Below are 24,383 nucleotides of genomic sequence, written 5' to 3'. Positions count from 1 at the left end.
TCGGGTGATTCTAATGTATAACCAAGACTGAGAACCATCATCCTAAAATGAATGAGAGAAACATTTAACTCCTAAAGTGCTATAGTGCAAATGATTTATTCATTCTTTCATTCACTCAGAAAATATTTATTGGGCATCTATTATAGTCCAGGCATTCTTCCAGGTACTAAGAAAGTAAGATAATTAAGACACTCAAGCCTCCTGGTCTCCTGGGCCTTATAGTCTATTGAGAGGATGAAGGAAAATCAGTAAATAAAAAAAAATAGTAACAATAACACACTCTAGAAGTGAAGACTACTGTCCAGAGAATTAAGAGGGTGATGCTGTGGATACTGGTGAGGTGGCTACTCTCCACAGGGCCAGAGAAATCTCTGGGAAGTAAGGGTGAGAAGACCAAAAGGAGCCATTCTTCTAAGGGAGGGAAGAGTAAGTGCAAAGGGCCACAGGAATAAGTAATGCTACCTAATCCAAGTTATGGAAAGGAGTTGGGACTTTTCTCACCAAAGAGCTTGTGAATTTTTTTTCTGTTTTTTGTTTTTTAAGATTTATTTATTTCTGTATACAAGAGCTGCAGTATAGGCCAGAGATGCAGGAGGAGGTAAGAGGATTCACCAGAGACAGAGTAGGGAACAGAACAGGCAGACTGACTGAAATACACTGCTGAGGGGAGCAGCAGGAGAGACAGGATAGGTCTGCCTCACCATGAGGGTTTCTCCCTGGCCGGTCGGGGATCGAACTCATGCTGCAGAGGCTGCGGACAGCTTCATAGTGCTGTGCTTAATCATTTGCACCACCAGGGAGGCTCGAGCCTGTGAACTCTTAAGAATGGTAGTAAATGATCTGCCAAACCTAAAATACTAGGCACATACTTTCATATATCTCAAAATGGAGGCATTTTATTAGATTGCTCTAAAGTGTATCATATTCTAGGTAGTTAACTAGATAGATGTTACTTGTTTATTAAAGTTGAGTTCCGTCTTTACTAAATTTTAAGATAAAAGAAGCATGACAGTCCAGAGATCTCCAAGACCATTTTCAGTTTCAGTCATTTGCAAAGACAACTAGAACTCACAGAAGCTGCTGAGGGCCTTTGCACTTACTCTTCCCTTCCTCAGAAGAATGGCTCCTTTGGGTCTTCTCACCCTTACTTCCCAGTTATGGACACTGATTAACATCAGCAAAGGGAAGAGGCACATGGGGTTGAGTACAGGACACAGCAGGGGGAAGCTTCAGGCTGTCCTCTCACAGGCCACACGCTTCTCCAGCAACTGTGTGGCAACACACACAGTATTGCCAACCAGGCGCCACATATTTATTAGTGATAAATCAAAAAGGCAGTATATTATCTAGATAAGGTAGGAGGTACTAAGTAACAGAAGAAACCATGAAAACAGCCGAAAGTGGTTGTTTTTGGGAAGAGGAACGCCTGTGGAGGAGCAGGCCAGAGGACGAGCAGACCAGGGGACTCTGCTTCTCCATGATTAGCCTGTTAGAACTACATGATCACATGTGCAATGGTCCTCTTAATAAAATAGAATTTAAAAAATGTTTCAACAAATCAAAAACTTAATAAACTTAATAATAAAAAAACTTAATGGAAACTTAAGGTTTTTAAAAAATGCTAAAGAATGGTACCAAAAACTTTCATATGTTTTTAAAAATTTAAGAAATGGAAGAGATACGAAGAAAATGTTCTGGGAAGGGAAAATGACACATGAAAACAAAGAGAATTTATTTACATAATATAAAATGTCCAGTTATTTTAACTTGAGCATTGTTTTTTAAATGTTTTTATGGACTTGAAAACTTTATTGGTTTTCTTAGGCTCATTTGTAACATCAATTTCTTCATTTTTTTGCAAAATGCTGTGGATTTTAACCAGTATACCTCGGAGCCTGTGGGATTATGGAGGTACCTCCACCTGAAAGTTTGTTCCAGGAGAAATAATGTAAGGTTCTGGGTGCCCCGACTTCAACCCTACTAGCTCTCTGGCTATACAGATGGTACTCTCCACAGGAATTCTTATGAGAGGGGGCCCTCTGCTGCTAAAAGAAAAGTCTGAAACACACTGAGAGACCCAATCCTGCAATGACCTTGTGTTTGAGGAAGGGTTCTCTCTCTCTCTCTTTTAAAGATTTATTTATTCATGCATACAAGAGCTGGGGTACAGGCTAGAGGTGCAGGGCGGGGGGGGGGGGTTAGTGGGGAGGGGGTGAGAGGATTCACCAGAGACAAGAGTGGGGAACGGAACAGGCAGACTGACTGAAATACACTGCTGAGGGGAGCAGCGGGTGAGTCAGGAGAGATCTGCTGTGCCATGTGGGTTGTTCCCTGTACTGAAGAGGTTTTGGATTGCTTCATAGTGCGGTGCTTAACCCCCATTGCACCACCAGGGAGGCCCTTGTACTTTGATTTTAGAATTAATGCTGTTGCATACTCAACTACAACATAGTGTAAATACTACTTTCATATTCTCTGGAAACCAAAAAATTCATGTCTCTATTTTAGTACTGACCTTACTACAGAACCCACAATTTCAAGGAGTGTCTCAGTTTATATGGCCCACAAAGCCTAAATATTAACTATATGACTCTTTACAGAAAAAGGTTGCTAAACTCTGGTCAAAGGCAGCAGTTTTCAAACACCTACTAATCCCTATGGAAACTTGGGGTACATGAGACCCTTTCAGGAGGTGAGGTCAATATTACTTTTATAATAGAAAGGAGACATTATTTGCCTTTTTTGTGTGCTGACATTTGCACTGCTGTGCAATAACAATGCTGGGTAAAACTGCTGGTACTTTAGCATGAAACAAGGCAGCAGAATCTGATTGTTTTTCCAGCAATCATATTCTTCACATGATGCACTCCTGCTAATGAAGAACACTAAAGGCCAGTTTCACTTAACAATGTCCTTATGAAACTGTAAACATGATTAACTTTATTAAATCTCATTCCTTGAGCACATGCCTTTTTACTATCTTATCTGCCAAAATGGGGAGCACACACAAAGTTCTCCTGCTGCCTCCATAGCTGTCTCAAAGAAAAGCAGTCTATGATTGTAAGTTGAACCTGCCACCTTTTTTTTGCATGGAACACCATTTTCACTTGAAATCGTGATTAGCAGATAAACTACCGCTATTAACATTCTGGTACTTGGCAAACATTTTCTTGAAAATTAATAAAATGAATCTGTCTCTTAAGGAAAACTGTTAGAATTCGTTGCCAATGATAAAATATGAGCATTCTTGTGAAAATTAGAATTTTGGAAAACTTGTGTCTACCTACCACTGTGAGCTATACAGCTTCTCAATACTTAGAATACTTTTCTGCCTTTCCAACCCACCATCTGCAGTGGAACCATCACCAAAATGCAGATTTTTGTGAAAACCCTTATGGAGAAAACTATCACTCTCAAGGTTGAACCCTTAGATATAGCAGACAATGTAATAATCAAGATCCAAGATTGGGAAGGCAATCCTCCAGATCAGCTAAGACTCACCTTTGCTGGCAAGCCACTGGGAGATGGATACAGGTTGTCTGACTACACCATTTAAAAGGAGTCTATTTCATCTTGAGACTCTATGGTGGAAGTTTTACACCATTCCTAAAAGAACAAGCACAAGAGAAAGAAGGTTAAGCTGGCTTTCCTGATATATTATAAGGTAGATGAGAATATTAAAATCAGTTTTCTTCATCAGGAGTGCCCATCAGAAGAATGTAGTGCTTAAGTTGTTATGGTCAGCCATTTTATTTTATTTATTTATTTAAATATTTATTTATCTGTATAAGAACGGGGTATAGGTCAGATTCGCGGGAGGGTGAGAGGACTCATCAGAGACAGAGTGGGGAACAGAACAGGCAGATTGACCAAAATACACTGCTGACGGGAGCAGCGGGTGAGACAGGAGAAGTCTGCCTTACTATGCGGGTTTCTCCCTGGTCGGCCCGGGGATCGAACTCATGCTGCAGAGGATGCAGATTGCTTCATAGTGCAGTGCTTAACCCCTTATGCTACCAGGGAGGCCCTCAACTGTGACTTTTAGGACACAAATCAGGTTTTATTATACTTCTTTCCCAGTAAATGGAGATGGTTCATCAAAATCTTTTTTCATTACTCATCATGCTACACATGCTAAAGGACTTGTATGGTAGCTCTTTTGAAATTATCTCTTGTCATGCTGATACCTTCCAACACAATTAAATGAAGACAAAGACATTTAAAGAGTACAAAATGATTTTCAAAGGGGGAATGAGAACAATGACCATTTAGGGCCACCCTGGTGGCGCAAGGGGTTAAGCACAGCACTATGAAGCTATCCACAGACTCTGCAGCATGAGTTCAATCCCTGGCCAGCCTGGGAGCAACCCAATGGCGCAGCAGACCTCTCCTGCTCTCCTGTCTTGCCTGCTGCTCCCCTCAGCAGTGTATTTCAGTAGATCTGCCTGTTCTGCTCCCCACTCTGTCTCTGGTGAATCCTCTCACCCCCATACCTCTGGCCTGTACCCCAGTTATTGTAAGCATAAATAAATAAATCTTTAAAAAAATAACCATTAATTCTTCATTTGTTTACTCCCATAACTCACAATTTTCAATTTATAGCTGTTTTCAATTCTGTTATCCTGGTTAGTGGAGAAACTAGATGGCACTCCCAGCTCTCCTCAGCAGGATCATTCATTGCTGAATAAATTAACAATGAAAAGGATATTAAAAATACCTACATTCATAGGTTTGCATAGGTCTTTTTCATTTGGAAAGATTTAGAAATGCCAGAAATGAATTTCATGTCAAATGTGTTTTGTTGAAATAATCTAAAGAATAAAATATTATTTTGAAGGAGGTGAACAGGAAAGTCAATTTTATGCTTAAAAATTCACAAAGATAAACTCTTTAAAAATCTTTTTCAAAGTAGGTCAGTCGAGGCAGGGGGAACCCAATTGTTGTGCCAGCGTGCACAGGGCAGGTTTTATTCGGGCACATGGAAAAGGAGTCCTGGAACTTCCCTAAGAGGCTTTAATGCTCTCTCAAGGAACCAGGTACACAGGCACACCAGGCAGGGAGGCTGGCAAGCAAGGAGGCAGGCAGCAGCTGGAGGTGGGGGTAGGCAGGCAACTGAGCCTCCCAGCCCCACCGTGAATCTTTACTCGTTCTCTGGGCTCTCTCTGGTGTTTTCTTGTGGTCTCACCTCTTCTGTAGTCACTTGTCCTCTCATGGCCATCCTCCTCCTCTGAGAGATGCTGTTCTTACAGCCCTTTCTCTAGGCTCAGGTGTACACACGCATGCCCACTCCATACTCCAGGTGTCCACAATCAGGCACGCGTGCCCCGCGGCCACACTCCCAAGTGCCTTCTGTGTCAACATAATCAAGGTCACAGGTGATAGCCACATAGGCCAGTGATGCAAAAAACCTGATTAATTCACTTACCCTACACCAATATAGAACCACTTCTTAGTCACTAGACTTTTTTCTATTTGAAGAGGAAACTGAGTCTAAGAAGGATCCACAACTTGCCTAATTTTACAAAGCAGCACATACACTCAACTCTTCCTCATGTAGCCTCAAGGGCAGGGACTGGGTCTTCTTCAGCTTGTACCCCACCTAATGAAACAAGGCTGGAAAGTGGGGCTCAGCAAGTATAAGCTGTACTCAAGTTTCATTCTGATTCTCATGTTAAGCTTCCTGGCTTACTACTGATAAGATAGGTCAAGTCTGAGTTTGAATGAGTCAAGCTTCAATGCCCTGAATCAAGAAAAAAAATCCCAAATGATTGATGGTGACATGCAGAATATAGAAGAATCTGGAGGAGAATCAGGGAAAAGGAAAGAATATTCTGATGCTGACATAGTCACAGGGGGCAACTATTCATCTGATTGGCAGGAAACCAAATGTTTCCACTAAAGTTGCCTCCCCTTTTTTGCCTCCATATTTCTGAAAGAACCACTTGGGAGGGATAAGAAACAAACCAACTGCAAGAGCTTTTAGACAGCACTACAGGGAAATTCTCAGACTGTTTCTCCTTGTATTTCAATGTTCCACATGGAAAGTGGATCGAAGCTGCTGTCAACAACCTGGAAAAGAGCAGACCAAAGTCTCAGGAGGCAAAAAAAGGAGAGGAACATCTGGCATCCTTTTCAGTTTAGGAAATGAACACATAAGCAGATGTCTGCATAAGAAAGAAAAAATATAATAACATACACTGGATGCTTTCCATCTTTTTTAACATTAAAAAAATGAGGGATAATATAACTAAACATTAGTTCCATCTTTCAATACATTTTTCCATCTTAAAAATAATACATGTTTATTTGGAAGTCACATGAATGCAAAAAGAAAAAAGGTATCCATCTAAAGACAACCACTTGCTACAATTTTACACATATATGTGTGTATTATGTATTATTTCTTTTTTTCTATTTATCATTATAGGAATATTGCTATATTGTATTTTTTAACTTTTATTTAGAAATAATTGCAGAGCCACAGGAAAACGCAACAAAAACATTATACAACTATACTACACAATCACAACGAGAAAATAAGCAATGTTTATATGTATGTGTGTAGTCCTGTGGAATTTTAGATCTGTGTACATCTGTGTTGCCACCATCACAATATATAGAACTGGTCCATTATCACAAAACTCCATCATACTATTCTTTTAGACTCTGCCCAGCTTCAGTCCTATCCTCTGGAAACCAATAATCCACAGTGACCCTTGAACAACACCGGGTTAAGGTGCCAACCTCTCACAGTTGAAAATTCTCCTAAAGCTTTTGACAACCCCAAAACTTAACTACCAATAGCCTGCAGTTGACCAAACAGTAGATTAACACATTTTTATGTGATATGTATTATATACTATTTTCTTACAATAAAGTAAGCTAGAGAAAAGAAAATGTTATCAAAAATAAGTGGATCTTCATCCTATTGTTTTCACTTTCAATAGTCTGAGGAGGAGGTGAAACAGATGAGGGGTTGGAAGAAGTACAAGTGAACTCTCTAAGTTCAAACTGTGTTGTTCAAATGTCAATAGTATTTTCCATTTCTGAAATCTTGTTATTTTAAGAAAGTTATATAAATGGGATAATAACTGTGTGATCTTTTGAGATTAGCTTTTTTAATCCAGCATAATTCCTTTAAGATCCATCCAAGTTGTTGCATATATCGATAATTCCTTCCTTTTTGATTGCAGAAGCCATCAACCAGACAGACTCATTATTGCTTGGCCCACATTCAGGACTAATGTGGTCCCTTTGAAGTGGCTGGTTTTTAAACACCTGTAGGTATTGGTGCAACAAATGTGGCAACAACAAATCAGAAACTTAGTCAGAGGAAATCATTCATAGAGTAAAAAGCGGCCACAAAATGGAAAAACATATTCACAGTACTGATATCTGACAGAGGATTCAGACACAGATTTATTAAAAAAACCAAAATCAATAAGAAAAGGACAGTCCAATACTGTTCACAGTTGGAAAATGGGGGAAAAGACTTCAGTAGGAACTCAAAAGAGAATAACAAATATCTTGGGCTTCCCCGGTGGTGCAGCGGTTGGGCGCTGGGTTGCGAAGCTGCCCACGGCCTCTGCGGCGCCGGTTCGATCCCCAGCTGCTCCCCGGCCACCAGAGGAGGGTCCCACATGGTGCGCAGACCTCTCCTGCCGCCCGCTGCTCCCCTCAGCAGTGTACTTCGGTCCTTCTGCCTGCTCTGCTCCCAGCTCTGGCTCTGGTGAATTCTCTCACCCTCCCGCCCTTCTGACTGTACCCAGTGCATGTATAAACAAACAAACAAACAAATGAATAAATTAAAAAAAATGCCTCTAAAAAAAAAAAAAGAGAGAATAACAAATATCTAGTAACATATGAAAAAGTACTGAACCTTACTGGTCATCAGGGAAGTGAAAATTAAAAGCACAATGTGATGCCACCAGAATGGCTAAAAATAATAAGTATTGGTAGTTGGTATAAGGAAAAATTCTTTCCTTTGCTCACTACTCACTGAATATTTTTGTACTCTTGATGTGTAGGCTTATCCCCATACCAAGCAGTTCTTCTGGCAGATACCGATACCAACTAGGTATTCTACAGTTTATTTTTTTTTTTTTTTTTTTTTTTTTAGATTCATTTACCTATTTATACAAGCACTGGGCACAGTCAGAAGCGCGGGAGGGTGAGAGAATTCACCAGAGCCAGAGCGGGGAGCAGAGCAGGCAGAAGGACCGAAGGACACTGCTGAGGGGAGCAGCGGGCGGCAGGAGAGGTCCGCGCGCCATGTGGGACCCTCCTCCGGTGGCCGGGGAGCAGCCGGGGATCGAACCGGCGCCACAGAGGCCGCGGGCAGCTTCGCAACCCAGCGCTCAACCGCTGCGCCACCGGGGAGGCCCCGGTATTCTACAGTTTAAATCAATTCTGAGACTGTCTCCTGGGGTTAGTATCAGACCCTACAGGGCTCAGTCCCATAAGGCTGCCTCTGGTCCCCCTGTGCCCCAAATGCCAATAGCAAGTCTTGGTGGTCACCTGGGCTTTAGATCAACTGGCTATTAATTGGGACTTCTCATGACCCCCTCTTTGGGTTCAACAATTTGCTAGAATAGCTCACAGAACTCAGGAAAATAGTTTACTTGCTACCGTTGATTTTGTACAAAGTCTCTTTCAAAAAATACAACGAACAGCCAGATGTAATAGACAAATAGGGCAAGGTTATGTGGGAAGGGACATGGAGCTTCCATGTCTTCTCTGTGAAGCCACCTTCCTAACTCCATGTTTTCACCACCTGAAATTTCTCTGAAATCTGTTTATATTTGGGTTTTTATGAAGGCTTCATTGTATAGGTATTCTGATTAAATCATTGGCTATTGATGCCCTTCAGTCCCTCCGCCCTTCCCTGAGGGTGGGGGTGGGATGCTGAAATTTCTAGCCCTCTGCTCTCAGGGTCTGTTCCCCTGGCAATCTGTTCCCCATCTGTGGGCTTTCCAAAAGTCTACTCCTTAACAAAAACTTGGGTGTGTGGTTGCGTTCCCAGGGATCTCTGTGCCAGGAATGGGGTCAGAGACTAAATATATATTGCCGTATTACAGTTGGTGATATCATATACTGCTGAGGAAAACACAAACTGATACACCACTTTGGAAAACTGTTGGAATTTACTGAAGCTGAACATGCACATACACCATGACCCAGCAATTCTGCTCCTGGTGTAAATGACCACACAAGGCCTTTCACTTACACCCAGAAAGCCAAACTCTCAATCATGAGAATTGTCTTTACATGAAGGAGTTTATTCGAGATGGCCATCAAGAAAGTTGGTGGGACAAGCACCCCTTAAAATCAGCTTTGCAAATGGCAGAAGTGCTGGGATTATATAAGGGGCAAAGACATTTGAGGGAAGTACAGGGCTTCACATTTGCAGGTCCAAGGAGGTGCTGGGGAGTCTAGGCAACATGAGTCAAGGTGTTTGACTTTCCCAGGAGAGTGTTTTCTCAGCCATGAGCAAATGTTTGTTTCTGGTGTAACTTCGACTCAGAGAGGCACAAAGAATTTTTATTAGGTTTAAAACATAGCTTTTCCAAATCTCCCAGAAATGTAGTTGGAGCAAGTTAATGGTTAATTATAAGGAGGAAATAGGGGAGTGCAATTCAGTCGATTAACAGTTAATCCTAAAAAGGGAATGCAGTTCAGTGGTTTAATAGGTTAATTCTGCTTATTCCTAAACTTTTAGCTTAGTGGAGGGTTTTGGTTTTTTTTCCCCCAAAATGTAGGGTATCAGGCTACACTGGGTATAGAGCCAAGAACGATCAGTATTCATATCTACAAAGAGAGATTTACTTGAATGCTCATAGCTGTTCTTTCATTATAGCCCCAAATTGGAAACTACCTAAGTATCCATCAACAGGAGAATGGGCAAATAAATTCTTGTGTATTCACACAATGGACTACATTAGTTGTACCACAAATGGAATGGCTTTAAACAAACAAACAAACACAGAATTTATACTATCACAGTTTTGGAGGCTGGAAGTCTGAAATCATTGGGATGGTTACACACAAGGCCTGTGGGTAGGGGGAACTCGCCTATCCTCTTTTAGCTTCTGGTAGCACGAGGTATTCCTGAGCTTGTCCTGGTATCACTAGGGATCACTGCCTCTGTCCTTACAGTGTTTGTTCTCTCTGTGTGCAGTTTTACCTCGGGCTGCCTGTTCAGTTTTTTGGATTTTTTAAAAAGATTTATTTATTTATGTATACAAGAGCTGAGGTGTAGGCCAGAGGTGCCGGGTGGTGACAGGATTCACCAGAGATAAAAGTGGAGAGCAGAACAGGCAGATATACTGAAATACACTGCTGAGAGGAGTCTGCTGTGCCATGTGGATTAGCTCCCTGACAGGGGATCAAACTTGTGTTGCAGTGGCTGCATGTAGCTTCAGAAAGCTGAGACTTGACCCCTTGCACCAGTAGGGAGGCCCCTGCCTGTTCAGTTTTCCCTTGTGTTTTGAGCTTCCTGGGGTTCTTGCAGTCAGTTGAGAGACAATGAAACATTCCTCGCCTCATACCAAAGTTACTGCTCACTGTTATAGGTTGAATTGTGGCTCCCCCTACCCTTGCCCAAATTCCAGTGTTGAGTTCTAACTCTCAGTTAAAATTGTACTGTATATATGTGGGGTCTTTAAAAAAGCAATTTGGTTAAAATGAAGTCATTTGGGTGTCCCTATTTTACTATTAAAGTCCTTATAAGGAATATTAGAATGCAGATAAAAGCAGGGAAGACCATGTGAAGAGATAGGGAGAAAATGATCCCCTACAAGCCAACAACAGCAGTCTCAGAAGACACTGACACTGCTGACATCTTCATTTCAGACTTCCATCCTCCAAAACTGTGAGAAATAGATTTCTGTTGTTTAGGTTACCCAGTATTTTGTTATGGCAACCTTAGCAACTGAATACCGCAATTCAAGTTAACTTTCAAAGGGCAATCCCCTTGCTTTAATGCCCAGAAAAGAGTGGTGGAAGAAAAGCATGACGACATCTGTTATGTAACAAAAATCCAATCAATACATTAAAAGACCTAATTGTCTTGATTAAAATTCAAGAATTGAGCAGCATCTCCTCTAACTAGTAGAAAAGCACTTTAAACTATGAAAGAGAAGAGTTTTTTAAAGGCAATATAAGGAAGTCATAAACAAAAAAAAAGATTATTTCAGATTTAGGTAACCTATCTATGGGGGGAATGAAAGGGGGTGTCTATGTGGCTGATTATGCCACCTTCTCTTAAAGGATTACTTCATTGTAGTAAGAGGATGTAAAGGATTACTTCATTGGTGAATGGTGCCACCAGAAAATATCACACCGATTGCTTAAGATTACATTCCTGGGGAGGGTGTAACTGCAATTAAATTAGGCATCAGGTCTTGATGGGCTTGCACAAGTCTCCTCATCTTGAGCTATTTACTATTTTCTTTAAAAAAATTTTTTTTAACAATTAGCAGGACCTTTCTAAAAGACAATCTAGTTATAAATTCGAGAAGCCTTCAGTGTATGCACACCCACCATCTTAGTGACTTCTGTTCCTTAAATTTTATTTTAGAATTAAGTGGGGATAATTCTTGAGCCACCATTGATAACGAAATTGCAGGTTTTCAGGCCTAGTCTCTCAGCCAGCAATAGATCCCAGGCTGCAGTGGCAGCGCTGAGCCCCAGCCACTAGACCACATCGTCATCATGGTGACAAGCAGAGATTTCCCAAACATGTCAGGTGAGAATGGCTGGTGAAATCCCAGTGGGTCTCTGCGGGCCTAGGGAGAGGCCAGACAAGTCTCAGGGTTCTCAGTCCTCAGGGCACATTTGTTACAGGGGAGGTATTTTTCTGTGTGTTTTAGTATCAGTCTTCATCTCGGGGGTGGGGGGCCAATCACTAACATTTTAAAAGGCTCCCTTCCCCACACCCCCTTCCAATGTGGCCAAGGCTCAGAATCAGTATCTTGGGGCAGGCTAATGAAAAATCTGCCCGATTTTGTATTTATTGAAAACGCGTTCCTATTATCTTATTAAAATAACACAGTACAAAAGCTCACGTGCTACATGAGTCCATTCTGCAAAAAAGGAGTGTAAGACGAGAAATTAACCTTACTTATGAAAAATGTGTGATTTCATTTCAACTTTTTCCTAACCCCGAATAGTCAAGCATTCTATATTAAGTTATTTGGAATCTAAGGTGCATTTTTTTCCAGACGATAATGTAGCCCACACTTAGGGGACCACGTGATGCCTGACGCCGCCCTGGGTGGCCCCAAAAGAGTCCCCTTTTCTTTGCTCAGGGCAACCCTCTTCCCAGGCCCCGGCATCAGGACCACCCGACCTCCGCCCCGCGAGACTGCGACCCCGCCGGCCGCCCGACCCCTTCCGCAGGCCCCGCCCCCACTTCCGGCCACCTCCCCGCCTTGCCAGCGCCTCCCGCGCCTCTCCGGGCCGCGCGCCACGTACCTCGCCCTCGCTGCGCGCTCCCCTCTGCGCGCGGCCGTCCGCTTTCCGCGTCGCGTCTGCTTTGCGACACTGTCGTGTGACCGCGCGCTTTCCGGCCGCGGGGACGGGGCGAGCCGGCGCCAGGGCCACTCGGGCCGGGAAGCAGGGCGGGCGAGAGAGGTTGATGCCCGGCGGCGGGGCGAGCGCGGCGTCTGGCCGGCTTCTCACCGCCGCGGAGCAGAGGGGATCGCGGGAAGCGGCGGGGTCGGCGACCAGGAGCGGCCCGGGGGTCTCCGGCGGCGGCGGCGGCGGCAGAGGCGGAGCAGGCGGCCCCGGGCCGGGAAGTGGAGGCCCGGGGGGCCCCGCGGGCAGGATGAGCTTGACCCCGAAGGAGCTCTCGAGCCTGCTGAGCATCATCTCGGAGGAGGCGGGGGGCGGCAGCACCTTCGAGGGCCTGTCCACCGCCTTCCACCACTACTTCAGCAAGGCCGACCACTTCCGCCTGGGCTCGGTGCTGGTTATGCTGCTGCAGCAGCCGGACCTGCTGCCCAGCGCGGCGCAGCGCCTCACCGCGCTCTACCTGCTCTGGGAGATGTACCGCACCGAGCCGCTCGCCGCCAACCCCTTCGCCGCCAGCTTTGCGCACCTGCTGAACCCCGCGCCGCCCGCCCGCGGCGGCCAGGAGCCCGACCGGCCACCGCTCTCAGGTACGCGCCGGGGCGCGCCGCTCCCCGCGACGGGCCGCCCTTCTCTCCCCGAAGCAGGGCTGCATTGTGGAGAGAGTCACCCGCGATTGGAAATGAGTCTCCTTTCAATCATCTTCCCCACTGACTATGGAGAAGTGGTAGCCTGATTCCAACAAATTCATAGCACCGAAAGTTGTCCCTCTCAATGGTGCAGGGCTTCAAATCCTGGACCCCAGTGTGGGGCTTGGCATTTTTAATGCCTCAAAATTGGTTTTGTTCTTGTAGAGCCGATGTGAAGGGTGTAACTAATCACTCCTTGGATTCTGTCCTTTAAACGAATAACTAGAAGTCACCATTCAGAACCCGAGTAAGTTGTTGGGGGAAAATACACAACAGACAGCAGCCACCGTCGTTGGTCTGTTGGTGTCCTTAGATAACGGGATTGGGGAGGAGGTAGAGGATGGAAGTAGTCTCAAAAGTAAGTTCTAGTTTGGAAAACGCAGGAATTCTGGTCATTTTGTGAAGTGTGTTAATTGAGTAGCATTGGTGAGAGCAGATCTCTGGTTACCTAAGAGGCTGTATTTTTATTTTATTAATTCAAGTAAGAAATGCTTTATGAAGCATTATGGCTTTGGGAGAAAACTTGGAGCCAGAAGAGAAAAGCACAGAGAGGCTGTCAATGAGTGATAGGGACCTGGAAGACTGAGACAAAGACCAGTGTCTTTAGGGGGAGCAGGTGGAGGGGTGAAACATCTTGATCTTACAGTCCTTTTAATGGTGGGAAGCAAATTACTATAGGTAGGGGCGACTCTGTACATAGGAAGTAAAAGGTTAATTTAAGGTGGCAGGTTTAGAGACGATTGAGAGTTTTTGGTATCACAGGAGAACTTTTACATTTGAAGCTATTCAGTGTACTTGCTTGGCAATCGCTCTGTATCAACAGCATCTTCTGATGGTTTTCCTGCACTGCTCTTATCTAAGAGGGGCAACCTTTGTGTTGGATGAGCTGCTTTTAATGTCAGGTTCTGAGCTTGGCTTTCAAGAATGCCCAGAAAGTAAGTGCAGTATGTATATACCTGGTAAAAACCCATCATTCTAGAGTACCTTTAGTAGAGGAGGCATACAGGGTAGGATTTAGGTCAGAGGGCTCTTTGAATTTTGAAGGACAGGTTAGGCAGAGGGCTTTGTCATTCTCAAATTTAGGAGTCTGTCAGGAATGGCATTCATGGATTGCTTATTTTACCTCTCTGTGCCCCAGTTTCATCTGCAAATACAGATAATTCCCAGCTGGTAGAGTTATTACAAGGAGTAAAAGTATCTAGGGTGTTAGCCTTTATTATGGTTACTTTTATTAAAGTTGGTAGGGTCAGTGCTTCAATAAGAGGCAGAGGGACTGTATGTGTAGAGTTAGTATCTAGTGTGTGTGTATGTGTGTGTTTGTGGAAGTTTTTCAGATGATTCTGATGCAGTCAGGGTTGAACAGGTATTTGGAAGATGACTTTCCTGCATTTAAGAAACTTGGAGTCTGTTGGGGGAGACTTAAACATTGTTATAACACATGCATGAGATATAAGCTGCGGCACTATACCTCACATAAAATCCTTGTTAGGGCAGAGAAACTACCTGTGTTGTAGCTGAAAACATTCCCAAGGAGAGTGATATTTTTGATGGATATTGATTAGAGATGAGGTGGGAAGGGAGCATCAGGGCCTGTCTGGTGTTCTTAAAGAACTGGGTACATTGGATGTTTTGAAATCAGGAATCAGAGAAGCAGAGATTTTATGCACTAGAATGTAGGAAACATGAATTGGAGGGGAGTTCTAGAGATGAGATTAAAAAAGTGCCTCAGGACCAGGTTATGAGGGGTCTGTAATAGTGCTGAAGTTTGGGTTTAATACTTGTGTAGACAGGTTAATATGAACAGATTTGTACATAGAAATGGTTAATATGAACAGATTTGTACATAGAAATGTAACCAAATGGTAGGTGGGCATGTGGACTGTGGGTACTGGGTGGGCAACAATCAAAACAGACCTGGGGAAATCAGGAATGCTGTGTCCCGTAGTCCAGGCAAGAGGTAGGGTGTAGTCCAGGCAAGAGGTAGGGTGTGAGAATGAAAATGAGGGGGTGGAGTCTGGCAGCATTGCTGTGGTGGAATGCATGAGGCTTGGTGAGCAGCTGAGTTGGGGCAGAAAGGAAGCCATGTACTGCACTGTGGGAATTTTGTAACTGCACTGGAGCAGGTATGTGAAACATACTTCCTTGCTAGAGACTGCTTGTCTGTTCCACTTCTGCATGGTTGCTGGTAGAAGCAGAGAAGAAAGAACAGCATTTCTGAGTGCTACAGTTTTTGTTTGCAGAAGTAAGCTTTAGTCTTTGCAAGGATAGAGGCATGTTAGAAAACAGAGTTCTTTAGTAGTGACAAAACCTTACATTTCATTGATGTTGCCCCAAAACAACACTCAAAAGCCATTTAATCCCATTTTCATGAATGTGTATATTTTTTTAACTGAAGCAATTATAATTGTTTTTAAAAATATGTGAGTTGAGATGACGCAAATGCTGGTTTTACCAGATTCAAGTTAATTTTTAAAAATAGCCATTAGAGAAATTGTTATACATTTTTGTTTACAGGATTTTTGCCTCCTATAACTCCACCAGAAAAGTTTTTTCTTTCCCAGCTGATGCTGGCACCCCCAAGAGAACTCTTCAAAAAGACACCTCGACAGATTGCATTGATGGATGTTGGAAACATGGGCCAGTCTGTGGACATTAGTGGGCTTCAACTAGCCTTAGCTGGTAAGGAGAAACCCATGCTTTTGACCTTTTTTTTTTTTTTTTTTTTGTGGGACTCTTGCCGGCAGCAGGGGAACGAAGCAGTGCTGAAGAGGCTGCGGGCAGCCCGGCAGCCCAGCGCTCAACCACTGTGTCACCAGGGGAGGTCCTGCTTTTGACATTCTTGTGTGGTAGCAGTAGGTCTTTTTCCTTGACCTACTCCACTTAGAATGAAAGTCTTTGTAACTGCGTTAAAATGTTATTGACTATGCAGAAATGAACCTCACTATTGGATCCTTGCTGATGGGGGTCTAAAAGTTCATTTTGAGTTGTGCGTGAATTGATTGCTTTTCCAATTTAAGAATACTAGGTACCCTAGTCTATTAAAAAGAATTCCTGCTGTCACATCTACTCAAAGGGATCTACAGATTCAATGCAATTCCTGTCAATACCCAAACAGTGTGTTTTGCAGAAATAGAAAACTTCCTCATAAAACTCACAGAATCTTAAGGGACTCTGTATAGCCAAAGTAATATTCCATTGGCACCCTTGTTGGGAATCATTTGACCATATATAGGAAGGTTTGTTTCTGGGCTTATTCCTTATCATTGGTCTGTATGTCTGTCTTTCCCACTACTGCACTGTTTTGATTACAATATTCTTATATTAAGTTTTTTTTAAGATTTATTTTATTTATTTATGCATACAGGAACTGGGGTATAGGCCAAAGGTATGGGGTGGGGGTGAACGGATTCACCAGAGACAGAATGGGGAGCAGAACAGGTAGATCTACTGAAATGCACTGCTGAGGGGAGCAGCGGGTGAGACAGGAGAGGTCTGCTGCGCCATGTGGGCCAGCTCCAAGGCCAGGGATCGAACTGCTACAGTGGCTGCTGATAGCTTCATAGTGCTGAGACTTGCCACCAGGAAGCCCCTAGCCATTTTACTATTGATGAACTTAATGTTGCTATGAATATTCTTGTACATTCTCCCAGTGCACTTGTTAAAGTATTTTTTCTAGACAGGTAAGCACATGTGAAACTTCTCCATGTAATGGTTCAGTCCCAATAACTGTGTCACCTACATCCTCCTTTGCAATTGTGTCATAGCTTATTTTTCCCTGGTTTCTAGAGGGATTAAACATCTTCTCAGAGGTTTATTAGCTATTCAAGTTTTTTTATTTTTAATATAAAATGTATATTGATGTAATTAGCCTATTTTTTCCTCTTTGGTTCTTTTTAAATAAATGATTTGTAGGTGTTTCAAAGGGGAAAAAAATCAGAATTTGACCCTTTATTTATATGTGTTGCATATAGCTTTCCCAAGTCATTAGCTTGCCCTTTCACTCTCATTATGCCTTCAGCCTAAAAATGTCTCCTATTCCAACCTTTTTCAGAACGCCAGTCTGAATTGCCAACTCAAAGTAAGGCTAGTTTCCCTAGTATTCTCAGTGATCCAGACCCGGATTCTTCTAATTCTGGATTTGACAGCTCAGTTGCCTCTCAGATAACGGAAGCTTTAGTCAGTGGACCAAAACCACCCATTGAAAGTAGGTATATATAATTTTATACTCTTTTTATATTGTCAGCATCCTCTGAGACTTTCTGGTTTTCTGAAATGTTTTCATTATTGATTAAATTTGAATTTAATGAGTAACTTTCTAATATAGTGCCTCCAACACAGTAGAGATGTTCTGCAAGAGTTCATTTCTTGTTTAAAACATCACACAACAGGGTTTTTATTATATTGCTATTGTCAGCATGCCTGAAGATATAAAATCTCTAATTTTACTGACTCATTACCTTTTATACTTCTTCATTAAATCTTATCACCACTATTGCCTTAAGCATTGTAAAAGTTTTACAGATCTCAGAATTCTTAATTTACTTCAATTCAAAGAACCATATTATGAACTTGAAATGATATAGCTGTATCTTTGGATTACATAGGCCTCTACCTGGTTTTAACGATGTAGGCCTGTTTTTGCTTCCTAGGGAGAAAGAACATGTTCTTTATAGTATCACCATGATTTTGATAGCTACACTGTCCTTTAATGTTTTTTTGATTTACAAGTGGATATTTGGCATACAAGGGTTTAATATTTGAAGTCTCCTTTAGTCATAAGTGTGTCTGAAGGTCTGTGTATGGCACATAATAGGCTTTAATATCTGCTTAGACAGAACTTTGACTTGCATGGCCCACCAGAATGGCATGTGAAAAGCAAATCAATCAGATAGTTTAGCTAAATGCTGGGTATTACCTCATGGAGCTTTCTATCACGTAAGTAGCACATTGTCTGAAAAGAGATTCAGATGCTAGTTCTGATGATATAAGTGAAGAAGTGGTGTAGTTTAAGATAAAGTGATGATTCTTAGCCAATAAACTAGAATTTAATTTCAAATTTGGCAGGGGCTAGATTCTATGATAGGAATAAGCTATCTTAGTCTTTATGTGGAAACAAAGTGAAATGTGAAATTTATTTAGCAGCTGTCAAGCCAGCATTTATTTTAGTGGGTTTACAATTTAGAGATCAGTCTTGTTTTGTGAGTTGAGATATTGAGTCACTTCATTTTCCTGTTGTACTTTACTGCTTTATGAAAATGAAAATGGCATTTGTGAAGTTAGAGATTTATGGAAGTTTCCCAGATTTGAGAATAGCAGAGTCATACTTTTCCCCCTGCCATTTCATCAGCAAATAATATGCCACTTCAAGGTTATAACATTCAAAGATAAATCATAGTGGTCTCTGAACAAAATAGTAGGAACTTAGAATAAATGAGATTAAGTAGAATGGTGTACCTCCTATCAAAAGACTTGTACCAATGTAGTTGCTTTTGCAATTGAGTATTCATGCTTGAATTAAAAGTTATCAGATTGTGCTAACGCTCTCCTGTCTTCTCTCCAGAAATTAATAGATTTGGTTTCTGGCATAATCGTGTCACATCATTGCTTCAGTTTCATTTTTTTGTTTGTGTTTACAAAACTCTGACTTTATCACTTCTGTTCTGATTTTTATCTGAGTTTTATATGATGCTTTATTAAGGGTTAAGAGTACTTACTAAGTAGGATATGTAAGAGATGTATGCAGATAACGTTTAGGTGTTAGTTTACTGATAGAAGCAATCAAATATTACTACTCTCATTACAGGCCATTTTCGGCCAGAGTTTATTCGTCCACCACCCCCACTCCACATTTGTGAGGATGAGCTGGCTTGGCTAAACCCGACAGAGCCTGACCATGCCATTCAATGGGATAAATCAATGTGTGTTAAGAATAGCACCGGTGTAGAGATCAAGCGAATAATGGCGAAAGCCTTTAAAAGTCCTTTATCTTCTCCTCAACAAACACAGGTATATATTTATTGGTAAACATTTTCTTTAATCCATCAACTTTTTTTTTTCCATAAACTGATAAATGACTAATAAAATGATAAAACTTATCAGCATGAGCCAGTAGTTGGAAGCTTCACAGATCTTTTGGATGAATCTCTGAAGCTTCCTTCTGCCTCTATTTTGGTGGCTTTACTCTGGTGAGGCAAGAAGTCTGATGACTAAAAAATGTGTCAACTTTTGTTTGGGATCTTTTGACTGAGGTTGACTCTCACTTTCTTGGCATTGTTAATAGCAAGGACTTTCTAAGCACTTTACATAAATTGCTACATTAAAGGACAGTAAATCTGAGGATAAGTAAAATTAACATGAGGCCCAACTAGCCCTTCTTATTCAGTTGATAAGTGGATTTCAGATTCTATACTCAATATATATAGCTTCTACTCTATACTATACCTTATTCTATACTCTATATGTAGTCCCTGAAGCACAGCTGTAGTCCCAAGCACTCTTTGGGGAAAGGCAGGGACTCCCTGATGGTAGTTTCTGGTTGGTGAATTTAATTTGCATGCTTAAAACTTGTTTAAAGATATTGACATCTCCAGTGTACCACATATTATCAAAGTCAGTAATAACTATGACATTCATGGTTCACTAGGCCATCCTGTAGCCCAGTTCACTGTGGTGCATACAAATAGATAAGGAAAGGAGCAATTTAAAAGAAAAAGCACAATTTTCTAGGAGATGCTTATTTGAATTATAAGCACAAATGTTAGTGAACTGAGAGTGATTGTGAACATTTGAACTGAACTTAAAAGTAGTGCACACTAATTGCAACAGATCTCCCTCCCCGCCTTCGTCCCTACTCAGGTAATGTCTGTTCTTCATCTGGGTGTATTGTACTGAGAGTCTTCAATTTATGGGCTTGTGCTTTTTGGGAGACCTAGCTGGTAGCCAGATCATTTACATTTATAACAAATAGCAAGGGAAAACATCTAGAAAGGAATTAAGGGTAATATTAAAGTCCAGATATTATTTCCAGTCAGACAATAGCGAGTCCGGTTTAAAGTCCAGAAGGAGTGCACTGCATATTTATAAACTGTCTTGAAAATATTAGCATTTATTATTTTCAAAGTTTAAATACAAATTTTAAAACATCAAGATGTGATGAGATTAAATGTGAAATACTTTATTGTATTTAGGAAAGACAATTTCTAACTTAAGAACTTCTCTTTCAAAATTTGATTGTATTTTAAGCTTCTTGGTGAGTTGGAAAAAGACCCCAAACTTGTTTATCATATTGGCCTCACTCCAGCCAAACTTCCTGACTTAGTGGAAAACAACCCTCTAGTCGCCATAGAAATGTTGCTGAAGCTAATGCAGTCCAGCCAGATCACTGAGTACTTTTCGGTCCTGGTCAATATGGACATGTCTTTGCATTCAATGGAAGTTGTAAATAGGTAAGTTTCTATACACAAATTTTGGGGATGAGGGATGGGTGGGTGTTTAGATCCTGATTAAGTGGCCAGAAGAGAAAACTAGCAACAAATTAGCCTGAGAAAAACCCATTAAATAATCTTAACTTAGTAGTGTTCATTGCATGTGAACTTTAGCATCTGAGGGTAGGATCTTACATTTTTTACACATTAATAAAAGCACAAATGAAATTTAAATGCTGAAATTTCCCTGTGATACTTGTATTTTCTTTACCCTTGTACAAATATAGATATTATATTAAATCACACTGTTACTACTGTATTGTAGGTTAAGTTTGGGTTTTCAGAGCTAAGAGAATTCTGAGAATATTATTCTTCCAAACTCTGTCTCCTTACTCTTGTCACTGTCAAGGAAAGAGTATATTCCCTCTTGATGTGTTCTGTAGTTTTCACATTTTACTGTTTTCCTTACAAATATGTTTTAGGTAATTAAGAATAGGTGCCAAAAAAACAAAATATACTGTTTATATTGTTGGATATTTGAGTAAGGAACAAACAGCATTTGCCAAAAATTACATTTAAAAAAGCATTTTAGATTTAGAAAATTTTAAGTGTTTATGAGAAAAATGGCTTAAAATAAAACTGACATCAATTGAGAAAAAAAAAAAATAGGTGCCCACTATTTTACTAAGTTGTTTATACACAAGGTGACTATTTACCTGAGATAGTCCTAATTTAGGCTTCTTTTCCTGGGCTCCCTTTCAAGTGGTGTTCTTTTCGGGGTAACACATTACACAGTTACATATAAATGTTCACTCTCAGTAACAGACAACTAAAATTTTAATCAGAGCACATCATTTGAATGTTTATTTGAATTGGGGGTAATTTTATTTTTACCTACTTGAAATTGCACTGTAAACACTATGTCCTTTTAAAATAATGAGGGAAAAAAGCCTGTCAGGAAGCTGAGTGATGGAAAATAAGGTTTTTATTTTCTGCCACTGGCAAAACTAGTTAGCTGCTTGTTAACAACATGCCACTGTGTCTCTGTCCACTTGTTAAGATTTACCTTTTGAGGCTGTAATTTGTTCAAGTCCTTTGCATTGGGCTGAGCTCTGAGTGCTTCTTCCCTTTCACTACATTTGGCACAAGAAAGGCTGCATCATTTTATCAGTATCCTAGAGGGGAATTTCAAGGACAAGGTCCTGCTTTTGGATACCTTCCCCACCCCCTCCAGCCCCCAATCACAGTGTGAAGCAAACTTGTGGGCACTCAGAAATCTCAAGGACTATAGCAGCCTATCCCAGGTGTTTCCTGGAAGCGCTAAGTCCTTGGTGCTTTGTGTGAAAAGTTCCACAATGTACTAAGTTCATACTGTTCACACTGTGTATCACTAGCATAGCAAAGAAAATTTCATATAGTTAGCATGGAGTTCCTGCTCCTAGCTGACCTTTCTTTCTGGCCCCTAAAACATTCGTCAGAATCCTTTAGAAAATACTAGCCTTTGGGCCTCCCCGGTGGCACAGCGGTTGAGCGCCGGGTTGCGAAGTTGCCCGCAGCCTCTGGAGCGACGGTTTGATACCCGGCTGCTCCTCGGCCACCCGAGGAGCGTCCCGCATGGCACGCAGACCTCTCCTGCTGCCCGCTGCTCCCCTCAGCAGTGTACTTCAGTCCTTCTGCCTGCTCTGCTCCCTGTTCTGGCTCTGGTGAATTCTCTCACCCTCCTGCGCTTCTGACTGTACCCAGTGCTTGTATAAATGAATGAATAAATAAATCTTAAAAAAGAAAAAAAAATACTAGCCTTTCCCTTCAAGACTCTGTGCTACCCTGCCTTTTGTTACATTCCACGAGGTCTTTCCTGCTGTGTTCCTGAAATGTTATACTAATCCCTGATTCCAAGATTTTACTGACTGTTCAGTTATAAGTAAGGCTTCTCTACTTAGGTTTTAGTTTAAGTCACTGGCCCTTTCAAAGCTTTTCCCTTTGCTCTTTTTTGGCAACTGTGCTGTTTAGTTACTGAATTTATACTTTCCTCTTAGAAACACTGCCATGCATAGCATTTGTATTTAATAGGATTAGTAAATCTGATTTAAATGAGCTGAAAATTTGCCAGGGTTATTAGCGCTTGGAAGGTAGTAGTAACTATGAATTATGATTTAACCAAGAACATAGGGGCATGGTGCTCAAAAAAATTTGAGTAATTACAATGCTTAATGCTTAGTATAAACTTAAAAAATGGAGTATCGTTTATTAGGCAGTGGCATTTTATTTGGAAAAGTGTATTTACAAATGAGCAACAGGGTCTACCCATCAGAAATTTTCACCAGAAAACCAAAATCATTTTGTAATTTATTGACGGTATTTTTTTAAAGTATTTTTTAAAAAGATTTATTTATGCATACAAGAGCAGGGGTACAGGCCAGAGGTACAGGGGGTGCGAGGAATCACAAGAGACAGAGCTGGGAACAGAACAGGCAGACTGACGGAAGTACACTGCTGAGGGGAACAGCGGGCGAGACAGGAGAGGTCTGCTGAGCCATGTGGGTAGCTCCCTGGCTGGGGATCAAACTCGTGCTGCAGTGGCTGCAGACAGCTTCATAGGTTGCATCTTAACCCCTTGGTCACCAGGGAGGCCCAATTGATGGTACTTTTTTAATGTTAGCAGATAAAATTAACAGCCTTAACTTTCTAATTTTATGCAACAGACTAACTACAGCTGTTGACCTACCTCCTGAATTCATTCACCTTTATATATCAAATTGCATCTCTACTTGTGAGCAAATTAAGGATAAATATATGCAGGTAAGAGAAATTTTTTTAAATCTCATAAATACCTGTCAAGAAAATAGACATAGTAAAATTTGTCTTTTCTTTTCCAGAATCGTTTGGTACGTCTTGTGTGCGTCTTTCTCCAGTCCTTGATACGGAACAAAATTATTAATGTGCAGGACTTGTTTATAGAAGTGCAGGCATTCTGTATTGAATTTAGTAGGATACGTGAAGCTGCTGGCCTTTTCCGGTTGTTGAAGACATTAGATACTGGAGAAACGCCTTCTGAGACCAAAATGTCAAAGTGATACCTCAGCAGGACACCCCCACCCCATCCATTGTTCAGCTGTACTGTGATTTAGTTTTTACAATTCTTGAGTAGTCTAATGCACATAAACAACACTTACTTCCTTAGAGCAAAGTTTTGCTTTCCTGGATGACTTTTCCCTTTAGATAAATTTTTGGTTATAGACTTAGAAAAATGTGTCTTTTAACGTCTCAGACTGTTCATAGGAGGAACTAGTCTTCCCTCAAATTACTATAAAAACGTAGATGAGGTTGTCAGCACTGAAGAACAAAGCGCCTGTTTTTGTTACAGGCTTTTGACAAGTTATGAATCCAGTTTTCCTAAGTCTCCAATGCTGAGGTACTTAATGAGAGTAAATAAAGCATTCTTAAGAATTTGTACTGCTCGAGGTGAAAATCAAAGTGTTCTTTGAATTAAATGGTAAACAGGAATTTGATCCTTGAACCTTTACATGCTTAGCTCTTATTAAGCACACTCTGAACCAAGGACATAACTTGTAACTTTATCTTGTCATGGGGACTTAATAGGTAACAGAATAAATGCATTTTCTGGACCTCTTAAACATTGAAACTTGTTAGAAACATTCCCCAAGGCTTTAAAGTAGCTGATATAGTTTTGGATTTTTTT

General features: G+C 41.4%; 1 protein-coding gene across 1 annotated transcript; it reads left to right on the top strand.

The window, feature by feature from the left end:
* Window positions 1-12,637: 12,637 nt before the first annotated feature.
* On the top strand, window positions 12,638-23,757 carry CNOT11 (CCR4-NOT transcription complex subunit 11; the record flags this gene model as incomplete). The annotated part of the gene is made up of 7 exons (XM_084234322.1): window positions 12,638-13,160; window positions 15,774-15,938; window positions 17,311-17,463; window positions 19,063-19,265; window positions 20,502-20,704; window positions 23,386-23,482; window positions 23,560-23,757. 7 exons carry the CDS (start codon window positions 12,638-12,640, stop codon window positions 23,755-23,757), a joined length of 1,542 nt encoding a protein of 513 aa, XP_084090448.1.
* Window positions 23,758-24,383: the final 626 nt, after the last annotated feature.

Source organism: Talpa europaea (genome assembly GCF_964194135.1).
Source record: "Talpa europaea genome assembly, chromosome: 6".
NCBI lineage: Eukaryota > Metazoa > Chordata > Mammalia > Eulipotyphla > Talpidae > Talpa > Talpa europaea.
This window is presented reverse-complemented; position numbering and strand designations above follow the sequence as displayed.